Consider the following 15,090-nt stretch of genomic DNA (forward strand, 5'->3'; position numbering starts at 1 on the left):
ATGGTGTATATGTAATACAATGGCCACAAATAAAGAAGGCCATCTGTTTGCTTTGCATTAGTCTACCTATCTTTACTCATTTTAACTACATACATGTAATTATACAAATTAACAGCAAGAAACAAAAAACTAACAACTCTTTGATGAGCTGTATGCACACTGTTTTTCACATTTTTGGTGTTCCCTTTTCAAAATACAAGCTACTGTAAGCTTTGGCAATTTTTCAGCAGTTTTGTTTTGCATATCCGATGTTGAAATAGACTGAACAGATGTGAATTGTACGATCATTGTTGAATATCAAATTTCTATCTGTACTTGAAATTCAGTGTTCAAAATATTGAAGCAGTTCATACATATTCAGTTTAAGTTCACTTTGGCACTCATAAACTGCATAATATACATGGTGAAAATTTAGGACAGAGCTGTGAATACCAGGTGACATTATCTGAGATTTACATAGCAACAGAATTACGTAGCATGGCAAATCAGCAGCCCGATGGGGATTATGTCATTCTCCATTGATGACAATGAAGGAATGGGCTATGAAGTATGCATTCTTTGTTCCAAATTTCAATTTTCATTAAATTTCATTCCATCTTTGATACAAATCGAGTTTTCTGAATGATCTGTGAAGGTACACGATTTATATTTTGCAGGACTTCAGGCCAGAGTCGAGGGATCACAGCGATATACCGTACTCGTCCGAGTATAAGCCCCTGCTCGTGTATAAGCCCCTCTACTGATTTTAGAGGATTTTAGAAAATGCATTACATCCGTGTATAAGCCCCTACCCTAGTGTAACTCAAATACAGAAAGGTTAGGAGAGTATATTTAGTCATTTAACTTGGTAAAATTACTTTTAGATAATAAAGAAACTATTAAAAGTTGTTAAAATTATGGGAAACTGGAGTTCCCTTGACAGCATCGTAAGGAAAATGACACATTTTTCCAGTACTGTCTTGATTTTTTGTCCCTGCTCACCCCTGTAACATAAATAGAATAGTCTCACTCCAGTCCGCCATTGTTTATTTTCATTTTAACAGCCACGATGTTTTCATTCATGCAGTTTCTTTTGTTTGAAGCAATTATCCTTTCATTTGTGAAGACTTTTCCTGGTGACTATTACAATCTTCACTGCTATGTTGTTGTTTTCACAAGATGTAGACAGTTTGATACTGGAATATTGAGTTGCCTTTCCCTGTAGGCAATGCATGCCTGTTCACATTACTGTTGATCAGCAGCATACACATGATGTCTTTGTTTCAAGTTAGGGTTTTTTCAACGCTGAAATTTCACCAAAATGTCACTTCTGTATTTAGAGATTGTACAATCAATTACTTTGGATGTGGAAGTCTATTTTGAAAGCGATAGAAAGATCGAGTGGTGTTCGAAAAAAATTGTGCATAAAATTAGCATAAATTAAGCGTCCATGGCAGATAACATGGGGTTGCTCGAGCATAAGCCCCTCCCCTAGTTTTACCGCCGTTTAGCGTTGCCGAACTGGGGGCTTATACTCAAACGAGTACGGTATGGGGTTTGGTTGTCTAAGCCAGACTAAAAATGGTACGCAATTTTTGAAAATGTGTTTTTACAGAGTGGCCACACAACGCTGAGTGTTTTGGCAAAGCCCTTCTTTCACAACTGACAATAGTTTTGACACGGATCTACGATAATACACGAAAAAGTTATGTGAATGGTGCAGCGGAGGAGTATACAGCAAGATAGAGTTCAACACAGTATGGCGTACGTAACCAAGGATGCATATGGAGGTTGCCATGAAATACAATTTTTACTGATGGCGCGCTGCCCGCTGATTGGTTAATGATCGGGGAAAATATTATGGTATAGCGTCACCAATTTTGGAAATGACCCAGACTGCATACTATCACATTTCTGATCCTATTGTACGATGGAAAAACAAGAGGATGTGCTATGACTACTAATGAATGTGACTTGTGTGTAGCTTTCATAGCTTGATGTTTTGTCACATAATTGCATAAATTTCAGCTTCCATAAGTCCCACAGATGGTTTCTCAGTCTTTGAGGCAAAAAAATTCAGTTGTTTATAAATCAGGATAGATATCATAATTAAAATACTTAGTGCAAGCACATAGGGAGGGGGGTCTTGTGAGGGACTTCACAGAAAAATAAAATTTTGTAAATGAACTAAAAATGGACAGAGGAGAAATGTTGATGACAGAATGGCATATTAGATAATCATCTTGTAGAAACTTTCTGATTTACCAGCAACCTTTTCCTCACAATGTGCAGCATTTCAGAAGCTGTACCAGCAACCTTTTCCTCACAATGTGCAGCATTTCAGAAGCTGTACAAGCAACCGTTTCCTCACAATGTGCAGCATTTCAGAAGCTGTACCAGCAACCATTTCCTCACAATGTGCAGCATTTCAGAAGCTGTACCAGCAACCATTTCCTCACAATGTGCAGCATCTCAGAAGCTGTACCAGCAACCTTTTCCTCACAATGTGCAGCATTTCAGAAGCTGTACCAGCAACCTTTTCCTCACAATGTGCAGCATCTCAGAAGCTGTACCAGCAACCTTTTCCTCACAATGTGCAGCATCTCAGAAGCTGTACCAGCAACCTTTTCCTCACAATGTGCAGCATTTCAGAAGCTGTACCAGCAACCGTTTCCTCACAATGTGCAGCATCTCAGAAGCTGTACCAGCAACCGTTTCCTCACAATGTGCAGCATTTCAGAAGCTGTACCAGCAACCATTTCCTCACAATGTGCAGCATCTCAGAAGCTGTACCAGCAACCTTTTCCTCACAATGTGCAGCATCTCAGAAGCTGTACCAGCAACCTTTCCTCACAATGTGCAGCATTTCAGAAGCTGTACCAGCAACCATTTCCTCACAATGTGCAGCATCTCAGAAGCTGTACCAGCAACCATTTCCTCACAATGTGCAGCATTTCAGAAGCTGTACCAGCAACCATTTCCTCACAATGTGCAGCATCTCAGAAGCTGTACCAGCAACCTTTTCCTCACAATGTGCAGCATTTCAGAAGCTGTACCAGCAACCGTTTCCTCACAATGTGCAGCATCTCAGAAGCTGTACCAGCAACCTTTTCCTCACAATGTGCAGCATCTCAGAAGCTCATGGCTAATTGGTTGACTGAATATCATGGACACTAATGGATCATTTAAAATACAAATCAGCTTCACAAAGCCTTTCTTGCAGACTCTTAGAGTAGCTGTTAATAATTACAATCTACCAAAAAGCTATAACCTTCTGAACTGCTGCACATTTGCCCCCCTTTTGAAGTCACAGAGAAAAATCTAACTAGAATCGTAATAACAATGACAAGAACAGGAAGAATGGTACAACTGCAGCAAAACTAGTGTTACCTTTGTCTTTGTCTTTTGGCAGCAGTACTGACTTTGGATATCATAGTTTTCATGAGCTCAGCAAATTCTTTGTCATCTTGCAAGGCCCAGTGTGAGAGTATTGAAATTGTGAACTTGTCGAATTCAACCACTGGTCTATTTAAAATTGGTCTCAACAAATCAAAACTTGCACTGAAAATGAATACAAGACGATCAAAAGTAAATTTGATGTTAGCATTAGGCTCCAAGCTATTGTGTCTTGAAACTTCTACAATTTTCTGTTGTATAATGACTGTTTGTATTTTAGAGTACTGAAGGAGTACTCTGAGTAATGTAAAACAACACTTATGATCTGCAATATGTGTAGCTAAAAGGAATGATATAATACTTCTTATATAAGATACACTTCCAATTGGGTAGATGCAATTCAACCAAAACGATTAGAAAAAGGAATGATGTTTCCATGGTTCGGTGAAGCATCGACAGATGCCGCCTACTTGATATTTCAGACTGATCTTAAAATACCCAATAATATATCATATTTGAATTTTAAAGGCACATAAGCTGCAACTTTTGGAATTATTTTCATGATTTTATATTTAGATTAAGATCAGTTCATAAAAAATGTTCTTACTCAGAGACGTTTACTCAAGTATAATTATCCACTGAGTGGGATTGCATGGGGAGGTTTCAGTAAGACAAATAATAAATCGGTGCCGCACCCAAATATGGCTGCCTCCATACAACTACATGATAAACAGCGTAAATGGTGCATGTACACATTTGAATCTTAACAAATGCAACATGGTGCAACTCACTGAAAGGATGGGAAAGGGATTTACTCCACTTTGACAAAAAATTCTCTGTTTTTTGAATGCGCATAACATGGCAAGATTTTGAAAATGAGCATAAATCTGTTCAATTTCTTGCCTATTCTGCCACAAACAAACATTGTTGAGGCATAGTTAATGACTTTATTGTTCAATTTGCAGATTGCAATGAATATCTGAGGAAATTGGAGGTAATTTGAGGTTGAACAAATTTTGCAGAGTTACAGCTCATGGGCCTTTAAGCACACTAATTACAGAAACAAAACACTCATAAAATTTTGAACACACTGTCACTGACATGTTACTCATATGCACTGTAAAATCACACTGACTTTAACAGGTAGAAAAAGACTATCAAAACACTTTATAAAATTTACAAAGTCATTTTCCACCATATTCCTGAAAGAGATCAGCTTCTTTGAATAATCTGGGAATTTTTACAGAGAAAAGGAACTTACCTTTCATTTTTTAACATAAGTAGTAAACTTGTCAGGGCCTCAGGATGATCTGTAAAGTAACAATCAATGACGTTACTTCTGAAGAATAATGCACTGTTTCTGTGGACCAAATGTAACAGGACATTGGACACAAATAATACAAAACAAAAACAACACAAAACTGATATTCTCACTGAAACAACAACAAACATAGGGCCAAAGTCCCTGAAGCTACTATAGACATGGATACAAAATTAAGTATTTCCTGACTGTATGAAATTATCTCACTATAAAGGTCATCCTAGGACTTGTAAAAATCAGAAAATCAGAAAAGCACACAGAAGAGACAAATGTTTGAAACTTAAGGGGAAGTTCAAGGTCATCAAAAGCATTATAGGGAATCATGTAACACTTTCATTGCACTGTTTACACAGATTGCATAATTGCTATAAATAGCACATGAGGAATCTTACAGCCCAGCTTTACCATAAAAACCCTATCACTTTGACCACTCTTTTAATTGACCACTCTATTTTTTTCCTCAAAAAGTAATTTAATTTCATTCTTAACAAGTCAACCAAAAATGGAAATCTTCTTTCTCTATCTCTATTTATTTAATCACCCTACCATGACAAACTTTTATCAGCAATTTCTTTTAGATAACATACATAGCACAATAAATGACGGTTAAGAATACGTAAAAAGGTGGGATTCAGGAAAGTTGCCTTTACATATTTTAATCTCCAAGATGGTAAGCATTTCACTATGAACTGTCAAAAAAATTGAGCTTCCTAATAATTCTACACTAAAGTTATTTTGCTTTGATGATTTCCTAATTAATTCAATTATTTAAAATCATATTAATTATTTCTTTCTAGGTGAATTGATAGGGTTTATACAGTACAATGTAAGTCAAAGTTTGACCAAAAATGGAAAAAAAATTCCTTATAAATACACATTTGCATATTTCATCACAATTTTAACAAATCTAAGTTGGGTTATCCCTAGGGACCTGTATACCAAATAATAAAGCTGTCTGACCAGTGGTTATGAAGAAGAAGATTTTTTACCAAAACGCCTTTTTTGGCATTAATATGCCTATTTTCAACAATATCAAAAATTAAAAAAAAACAGTTTCTCAAAATCATATTTTTCATCTACACAACAAATATCAAATCAGTAAATACTGCGGTTCTCAAGATATTTGAGTGGACGGACGCCTCACAAACGGACATACATACATACATACATACATACATACATACATACATACATACATACAGACTGACGCCGGACGGATACCCATCCCAATAGCTTCTATAGACTATAGTCTGTAGTAGCTAAAAACAAAACTGATATTCTCAAGACTTTAACATGAGGTGATAATTTCTGAAATGAGAAGTATATGGTATTTGGTTACCTTTGTAAGTAAGTTGAGGAGCTAATTCAGTCAGTTGATCCATTGGTACTTCATCATGTGCTATTAATAACTGCCATACACAGTACTGTTCAAATGTCTCCCACTCTAATGTAGTTCCTGTACAATTTGAGAAAAAAGGAAACAGGCATTTGAAGTTTAATATTGCTATTGCTTATTGTTTTCACGTGTACCATGAAATTTTGTCTTTACTTGCATTCATTCATTTTTACAACCTTGCTGACTTTACTGATTTCTTCACATGTCAATGTGATCACATTCTGGCCACTGAGGGCGCAGTCTTAGCAAATTGTCGGATAGGAAAGCAACAGTAAGAATATAGTGCAGAGACTGCACCATTTACATTGTTGAAGTTAAATCATAAACATACTCAGATCAAAGTATAAATGAAACAGCTGGATGTCACAGAAATCAGAGTTTGTATCACAGCTGTTGATTTTAGTGAGGTTATTGTATGCACTGAATCATGGGAGATTAAACGGTAGAAAGTTCAGGTCATGTCCAACCTTGCAGTCATTCTGTCATAGCAGGTTGTACCAATATTCTGCTGTTAGTGCATGGTGTATGCAGTGACTCAGTAAAATTTGTGGTACATCAACATCTATTGTCAGAAGTCACCTTTTGCCTACTACCTGCCTTGCAATAAGTACATAATCTATACTGGTAAAATTCAGATGAATTTGAAAAAGACGTATCCGGTATACAGTCAAACGAATGCATATTTGCGCCAAGATATCAATATTACAGTTGGTCAACTTACTGATTGTTTTGATTAAATCCTCTTCTTTAAACATAACCAAGTTGCCTTGCATAATTTCACAAATTAAATCTTGAAGCTGGAGAAAAAGCATACATAAGTAACATAAGGTGTCATTTTCACAAGACAAACTCATTCTCATGAAGTCTCTCCTGTCTTTCTGATATAAATCTTTACTGATAAGAAGTCCTGCATTTTTGAAATGTCAGTTGGACGTTGTCGACTATACAGCTGAAGAATCTATACACATATATCTATTGGAAAATTCACGATGATTTTCATGTACACCACCTTTCTTAATGCACCTTGGGAACAGATATTTGGACTCTCTAACTTTCTCAATTCTTTTCTGATCTACCACTTGTGGGGGATCATTTTAAAGCTCTTGGTGTTCGAATTGAAAAAAATTCACTGGCTTAGTTTTTCATAATTGAAACTGAAAATTTTTATTTTCCTCAATAGTCTTGTAGCTAAATACTTTGTACTGCATGGGAGAATTATTTCTCTATCCAGAGCTTTCGACAACTATCCAGCCGTCTTTATCAATGGTATCAATAGTTGTCGAAAGCTCTGGATAGAGAAATAATTCTCCGTGCAGTACAAAGTATTTAGCTACAAGAATATAGTATGTCTGCACAGATGAGTCTGCATTATTCCTCAATAGTGTTACCACAGGGATGACAGTCATTTTGAATTTCAAATATCGGTAAATCTTGGCTCTTGTACCTAAATTTGCATGGTGACCCCCGATTTTCATTTTGATTTTGAAAGAGAATGCTTGAAAGATTCCTTGAGGAAAGTTTTAAGAAAAAGTTTACGTCTTTCACTTTCGAGGCGCATACTACCTTAAGAGGATAAAGATCAGTCAGCAAAACCAGCATACCTACCTGGGATGCATCTATACATGAAGCAATGATGTGAAGTAGGTCTGTGTTGCTGAGAGTAGCATCTGGAAACTACAGAGTGGGAGAAGAAGAAAATGGGAAACTTTTGTATTCCTTGCTTTCATTTTGGTAAATTTTAAATGTAATCATGGTGAAGTGTGGGCCCTGGCTGTGATGTGTTACATCAAAGATTGTAATAAACTGGTTCAAAATGTACCTACATTAAGATTAACCCTTTCAGTCACATATTCATCTCTTATGTCATTGTTTGTTATTTTGGAAAAAATGGACTCCATTGTGATTTGAATATTTACTATCCACTCAGGAGAAGTTGAACAATCTTGTTGAAAGATTGAATCACTGTACAAATGCCTCTGAGTGTTGTCACAGAAACTTTTTGTAGTCCATACTTGCATATAACTTTCTTCCTTTGTATGAAGAATGTTGAAATAAATGAAGATTGTCATGAAATAGTTGATTACCTGATTGTAAACAGGAGTTATAATGTAACAGAGCAACCTGATGTCATCTTCTTGACATGTCTGTGAAAAGAAAATTATGCATGAGAAGATTAACCATCAACGGCACATATTACTTTGATAGTTACAAATCAAAATCACTCGCCTTGCTGGCAGTTTGCTTTATTGATACAGTAATGGAGAGACTTCATTCAACCATCTTGCAAAGCAAATCATTGAATGAAACACAAGGTGCCTCATATGCAAATATGCCAATACCTGTGACTCGTTTTCACCAGTCATGACATGAGAAGTAAAACCAGAGTTTGATAATTGTAAAGTTAGCAACAGTCTTACATCATTCCATTTGGATGTTGCTAGAACTGAAATTTGTCACAGCTGAGTCTTTACACAATGGTATGCTTTCTCAATGTTTTAATAACCTAACATTGACAAGTCTAGAGAGTCCTGGATAATCCTTGATTTCTTACCTGAAAATCATTCTTGAGACACATTTCCAAATTTCCTGATTCTGTGTTTTTACAGACTTCTTCATAAACATAGAGTTTACTCTCTTCACTCTTGCTACTGCAGGGTAAACAAGATGATGGGAAATACAAGTCACGTTTTGAGGAAACTTTTGTACAAATTCTTCATAATTTCAAACATAGTACAAGGACATTTTGTCTACAGTTTCTATCAATGCAGTTTGGCTTTCTGAACAGCTGTAGACAGTTAGAACTTATTGCAAAGATTCACGTCATTCATGTATGGACAAATCAACTCCTGTTTTGCATTATCAATCACTCAGGTGTAAAACACCAGCCAATTGTGTGTACTTAAGCAGTACTACTCTACACCGAAGTACATTTACATTTTAATCAATTATTCTTGAAAGACTTCCAGTACATAAACAAATATCTCTCGGTATGGTAAAACTTATTAATTGGAAAAAAACATTATTTATATATTGATAAAGAAATACATATTATAATTGGAAAAAAGAAACCCTTTTAGACGATTGAAGAGGTAACACAAATTGTATACACAACTATACAGTGATCACATAAGTATTTGTAAAACAGAACACAAGCAGATCTTACCTGACAGTTAGAAAGTAGATTAGATGATATCCTATTTGTGGATGTTTTTCATACATGTGACAAACTAATGTCAATAACTGTATTGGACACGCCTCCTCCTCAGGGCTTTGGCAGAGATTTCTGGTAAGGCAGAAAAATATCTGAGTTTAATTCACCGTTTCTCATTAAATAAAACAGCCATGTGCAATCTTTTAAGTGTCATATGCCATGGTGCTGAGTCTAAATTGGTATAGACTGGTCTGTTTGCAGTGATACAGTGTCATACAACAAATATTAGTAGAATGAACAAACAACATGTGAATGCAATATGATATCACTATGTTATACCGTAATATAAGTCAAATTCATGTGAGAAATTAGTGTATACTTGACAGCTGCTGATGCAGTATGTACTTTGTGACATTGAAGACACAGGAGGGCTGAAAACCCTCAAGAAGTTTGAAACATATTCCAAGTTTCAATTATCCATCCCATGACAATGGGGAAGATTAACTGTCACTTGAGGAAATAAACAACTGCATTTTACCTGAATATGACAAACAGAGGCTTCCCAATGGATTCGATGAGATTTCTGTGAAGTGAAAAGATTAACAGTATTGTTTAATGCTACAATTTTAAGACTGGCAGTTGTTTTGATGAAAATCCCAATCATGACCTTGGCACTCATGGCTTGGTTGTATTGGTGGAAGGTGTAAATGTCCTTACAGATGGCATTTTTAATTCTCTGAAAACAGCCTGAGTGGTGATCATACTTTGCATTGAAAGTAATACAAATATGAGTGACATTGTTTACTCACTCCTGAGTTAGTTCCTGTGGCAGTAGTTGTCTTGAAAAATGATCTTTGTAAAGTTGGCAAAGAAATGCTGCTAATGGTGATGCTTGCTCAGTGTCAAATTCATCCTGCATAAAAACCAAAAACAAATTACAGAACTTGAACTTGCTTCCTCAAGTTCATCTCCGCTGAAATTCCTCATCATTAACAATCTTTCCATTCCAAGTAGAAGTACTTGATCATCATGTATATCACAAGTCCAACATTAATGTGTACCAGCAAGCATTGTACAGTTTTTGTTGACATATCAGATTATGAATTCATTCATCAGATACTGTTTATTTCAACACACTTTATGGAGTAATTGGGAAAAACTGCCACTGATATACGTAATAAAAATATTTAAAAGGTGATAAGTATTGTTACATAAGTTACTTGAGCTTTACACTATGAGAAATTGTTTGTATCTGTATTTCATCAGAAGGAAACAAACATATGCCAGTCTTGTCACTATGGAAATACTGATGAACTATTCACACTGACCATTTCCAGCAGAGTTTCACACAAACTTTCCATGGTTTCACACTGTGCTTCGGAATCAATCTCTTCCCTGGGAAAAACGGAATATGGAAATGTATTAAATGCAGCCATGTTGTGACCTGGTTGAGTCTTCACAAATTCTGGGAATATTGTAAACTGTTTTATGGAATGGTTTGTTGACTATAAATGATACGCTAGATGAAATTTGAATTGTAAATAATAACCAAAGTTTCATGAAGGAAAATACCTTCATTCTTTAAATCTTGCTGTAACATCTCACAGGCTTTTAGTAAAGTTTTGACTATATTGAACTAAAATAATGCGATAGGAACTTTGTAAAAATCATCCCTGCTGTATCAACAAGAGATCTTTTGTCAGTTTTGACTGTGTTTTAAAGCCTACAACAACAGATAATAGAAACCAGGTGCCCAATATTGCAATTTTACAACACACATATTTCTGTCACAGACTATTGTGACTATTGATTTCTACAATGTTGGAACATGTCCCTACAGAAATTTGAAACTGCTTGTTGCATATTAACCCTTTACCTGCCAAGTTCATATTTCACCATCAGGTCAAGTTGGTTAAAAGTGGTGAAGCAAAACATGTCCCATATGGTGCATTTTAACAAAGACTTGAAGATTTGAAGGTCCCTGACGACAGAGATACAATAAATACTAGAAACATGACTTTTACAGACTAAAGCTGCTATAACATGCTAAGCCTTGTGGGTGAAAATACATATGATTTTGGCTCAATACCGCTTTTTACTGACTTAGCAGATGGGGAAGTGATACTGTCTCGCAGGTAAAAGGTTAAAAATGTACAAAATTAACTTTCTAAGAATATAATTACAAACCTTAATTGGATCATCCAAGATGGTTGAACAGCTTTAAAAGCATAAATAAATTATCACTTGCATCAACCACACTCAATAAACACCCTGACTGCAATAAAATGAAAAGTTGATTTGATAATTGATTTGCGTACCTTTCACTGTACAGCTTCCCAGCAACATCTTTCAATTCATCTGAAAACTGTTCAATGCACTGTTCTAAGTCCACTTCCTCAACATCACGAATCGGCCTGAACATGTACTCTTGCAACTTCAACTTTCCTGTGAGTAAAAAAAGACAAGTCCACACAAACATGTTACAAGTAACTACACAGTGTAAAACAAGGATAGACTTCAATAAATTCATGGTGTTTATTGTGATTAGAGTCAGAAATCATGATATATATTTTGATTAATTGCACTTTGACAGTGACAAATTTTGATGATTACTTGGGAACAGTGCCAACAAGGACGTAACTTTCTTCTATACTTTCTATGGCCACTGTTTTCTAATCATTAAAGCCATAAGACCACTATTTGATTAAATAACATCCCATTGTAATGCAAATACTGTGATTTTTGCTGAGATTTGCTAACATTTGTTAATATATTGTGGTACCATTTTATCATACCATCATATCATGATTGTTTTGATATACCAAGAAACCCCACGTAAAATGATCCATGAACACTACAACTGGGTAAAATGTACAGACTTACTTGACGATGTGACCTCAGCACAAATACCTAGATATCCATTTCTGGGTCAACACACACAATATTAAAGCACACGTTATTACTGTTATAACATTTGGCTCTCAAGATGCACCTCTTATTAATGCAAAACAGTAATATTGGTACAATGACAAAAATTTCCAAATAACAAAAAATCACCAGCCGGCTGCAATCTCAATCAAGCCATTATTAAACAGTATTTGTTTATATCCACATACCTTTATTATTGTCATCCTCTTCATCACTGAAGATAGCCTCATCGTATTTACCTGGGGATTCAAGATCTGGAAACTCTGGTACTTCCTTGCCAATGACAGGTGATGACGGAACGGGAAGTGTTGGTGTTGGTGGTTGTGACGGAACATCTTCTACTTTCCCAACTGTGGTGTAATAATTAAACAGATTGCATGTTAAGATAGAATATGTCTAAGGGAGAGATATTCGAACTCTCAAACTGTTCCAATCTTCTATGATTTATTACTTGTGGGAGTTATTTTGAAGCTCTTGGAGTACAAACTTTTTACCATTGTAGTTTTATGAAAATCAAAATTCTATTTTTCCCCCACAGAGTTAAACATGTGGATGCCAGCCATTTGTAAATTCCAAATGTCAGTCCATGTTGGGTAATTTGTTTCTCCAGTAATAAAATTTGCACAGTGACCACTGATTTTTATTCTTGATTTGGAATGCAAATGGTTTTACCGGTAAGTTTCTTTGGCAAAAGTTTGAGCAAAAGTTTAAGCATTTCAGTTTACAGATGCCTTCAAGCTAAAACTTGAATGCTTTGACATTTGCCTACAATTGTACACATGTACATGAAAACATTGCTCTATGTAGGACACAACTCTTGGGAAATAGTATTACCAAATTGGAGATTCAGCAAATTTATCCACAACATACTGACTGCATGCAGGATTCTTAATCATTATTATTAGAAAATACAATTGATACAAATATCACATGTATGAGGCACTACTCTGGAGTCAAGTAAATAAGATTGCTTTACCACATGTACTAGACGACATTATCCAAGATGTTGTCCAACTTATGTATTTTATTCATCAATTGAAACTGATAACTCTCCTTGAAAATATGATTTTTAGAAATTACGTTGGAATATCTGATGACAAGCAGAAAAATATATGTGCATCTTTGAATATTCACAGACTTAACTGATCTTTCATACCTTCTTGGGAACAGAACTCGGCAAAATTTTCTCGGATCATTGCTCTCAATTCCTTATCTAATTTGTTGTTATCAAAGAGAGGTTGCAATGTCCTGAAATTTGAATGAAATGCAAACCATGTCAAGCAGTATTCATACATTTGTAGTATTTCAATATATACCATTCAAATCTACTGGAATGGGTGACGACAAAGCACACTGTAATTGATTACTAGACATTTACAAATATTTTATTACCATGTTGTCTCAACTAAGGTAAAGTGCATGTATAGCAAACAGGCAAAACACAAACATGATTGAAAAAGTAATAAAAGTCAGAAACTCATTGCAGTGTGGTGTGGTTGATGTGAAAAAGAAGATACACAGGAATTAACGATAGCAAGAGTATATTGGAAACTTACAAACAAATGTTTGATAAGCTAGATCTGCATACATTTGATGTACTATAAATCTGTTACCAGTATTCATTTCTCTTTGTTGCATAGATACATGCAAAGTTTGCAATACTGTGGCAAACTTTTTTTCATTTAAAAATTAGTACATCTGGAAATTTATAAATATCAGCATTTCTTTCATAGCTACTTCTGAAATGATGATGATAATCTGATATTTGCCATTTGTATGAAATGGGATATCATTGAATAAGGTTATACCCGGCAATTTCAATGTACCGGTATGCACATCAATGAATACAGTTATACCTGGGATTTCATTCCTGACTGTCACTGTTACATGAAGGAACATTTATTTGCATGACAAAGGAGGATATCAATGTATACAGTAATACCAGGAACTTCGTTCACCATCGTTACTGTTACACACAGTTACATTGAGACATGTACACAATCTTTGAAAGATCAAATGGCATGGGTACCATATGTTTGGTCTGGTTTAACCCTTTGAACGCCAAAGTCAATTTTTGTTGCTTTTACAAAATATACCCTTGTCAATTTTTGTCAGATTTTTGCCCAAATTTTGATAAAAAACTGTAGCCAATGAAATGTGATGTCCATTTGGTCCAAAATTATCAAAAAGATTACAAAAAAAATTATAGAATTTGGTAAAAAACGGCATTAAAATTTTGGTGGGAAATATTACAACACTCAAAGGGTTAATTTAAATCTAAGTGTGATGTAAAAACAAGACTTACGGAAGTACTCTTTTAGCCAGGATGCATTTCAACGATGTCTGAATTCCCTGCCGAACTTGAGCCTCTATTGGTGGGTAGAAATTTGCCATTATCTGTTGAAAGATTGGATATGAGACAAAACTGATATCTTAGCATCAACATAGGAATATTCACAGGAAACACAGTGATGGCTTTTCTTAAATGGACTGACCTCAACATGATGTTACATGCATGTTGGAAGAATTGCAGTTTGTATCGCTACTTGATTATTGGATTTTCAGATTGTATTGCTATTTGATTATTATATATAATCTCATGGTATTTTTCTCTGTTTGGCGTCATCGTATACGAGTGTTTTTCGCAGGGCCGTACAACTTCGAGCCGAAGGCGAGAAGTTTTGCAGCTCCGCGAAAAACGCGAGTATACGATGACGTCAAACAGAGAAAAATACCATGGGATTATATATTTATCACATGAACAGTCTTCTTATTTTTCTTTTGACGTAGATGGATCAAAATTATTGTAACAAATTGCATGAATTTCGTCGCGATTTGTGTTTTACTTACGCGGATTACTTTCATTTAAAGAGTAAAGCGGCCCGTCACCCAGGAGATACTTTCATTCATAAATCCCAT

At 35.4% G+C, this 15,090-nt stretch overlaps 1 protein-coding gene across 4 annotated transcripts in view; it reads right to left on the bottom strand.

Annotated features, from left to right (window-relative positions):
* Window positions 1–15,090, bottom strand: part of LOC139121056 (integrator complex subunit 3-like) — a 40,988-nt gene that overhangs the window by 12,324 nt on the left and 13,574 nt on the right. For all 4 annotated transcript variants that reach the window (XM_070685657.1, XM_070685659.1, XM_070685655.1 and 1 more), the window contains exons 14-28: window positions 14,477–14,568; window positions 13,328–13,419; window positions 12,360–12,521; window positions 11,562–11,688; window positions 10,572–10,638; window positions 10,053–10,156; window positions 9,782–9,826; window positions 9,256–9,375; window positions 8,644–8,740; window positions 8,177–8,236; window positions 7,698–7,766; window positions 6,814–6,889; window positions 6,036–6,152; window positions 4,637–4,685; window positions 3,370–3,540 (exon numbers count right to left, since the gene is read on the bottom strand). In XM_070685657.1, the coding sequence (XP_070541758.1) occupies window positions 3,370–3,540; window positions 4,637–4,685; window positions 6,036–6,152; window positions 6,814–6,889; window positions 7,698–7,766; window positions 8,177–8,236; window positions 8,644–8,740; window positions 9,256–9,375; window positions 9,782–9,826; window positions 10,053–10,156; window positions 10,572–10,638; window positions 11,562–11,688; window positions 12,360–12,521; window positions 13,328–13,419; window positions 14,477–14,568 (1,448 nt within the window). The remainder of the gene's footprint in view (window positions 1–3,369; window positions 3,541–4,636; window positions 4,686–6,035; window positions 6,153–6,813; window positions 6,890–7,697; window positions 7,767–8,176; window positions 8,237–8,643; window positions 8,741–9,255; window positions 9,376–9,781; window positions 9,827–10,052; window positions 10,157–10,571; window positions 10,639–11,561; window positions 11,689–12,359; window positions 12,522–13,327; window positions 13,420–14,476; window positions 14,569–15,090) is intronic.

This window comes from Ptychodera flava, chromosome 21 (assembly GCF_041260155.1).
Source record: "Ptychodera flava strain L36383 chromosome 21, AS_Pfla_20210202, whole genome shotgun sequence".
Lineage (NCBI taxonomy): Eukaryota > Metazoa > Hemichordata > Enteropneusta > Ptychoderidae > Ptychodera > Ptychodera flava.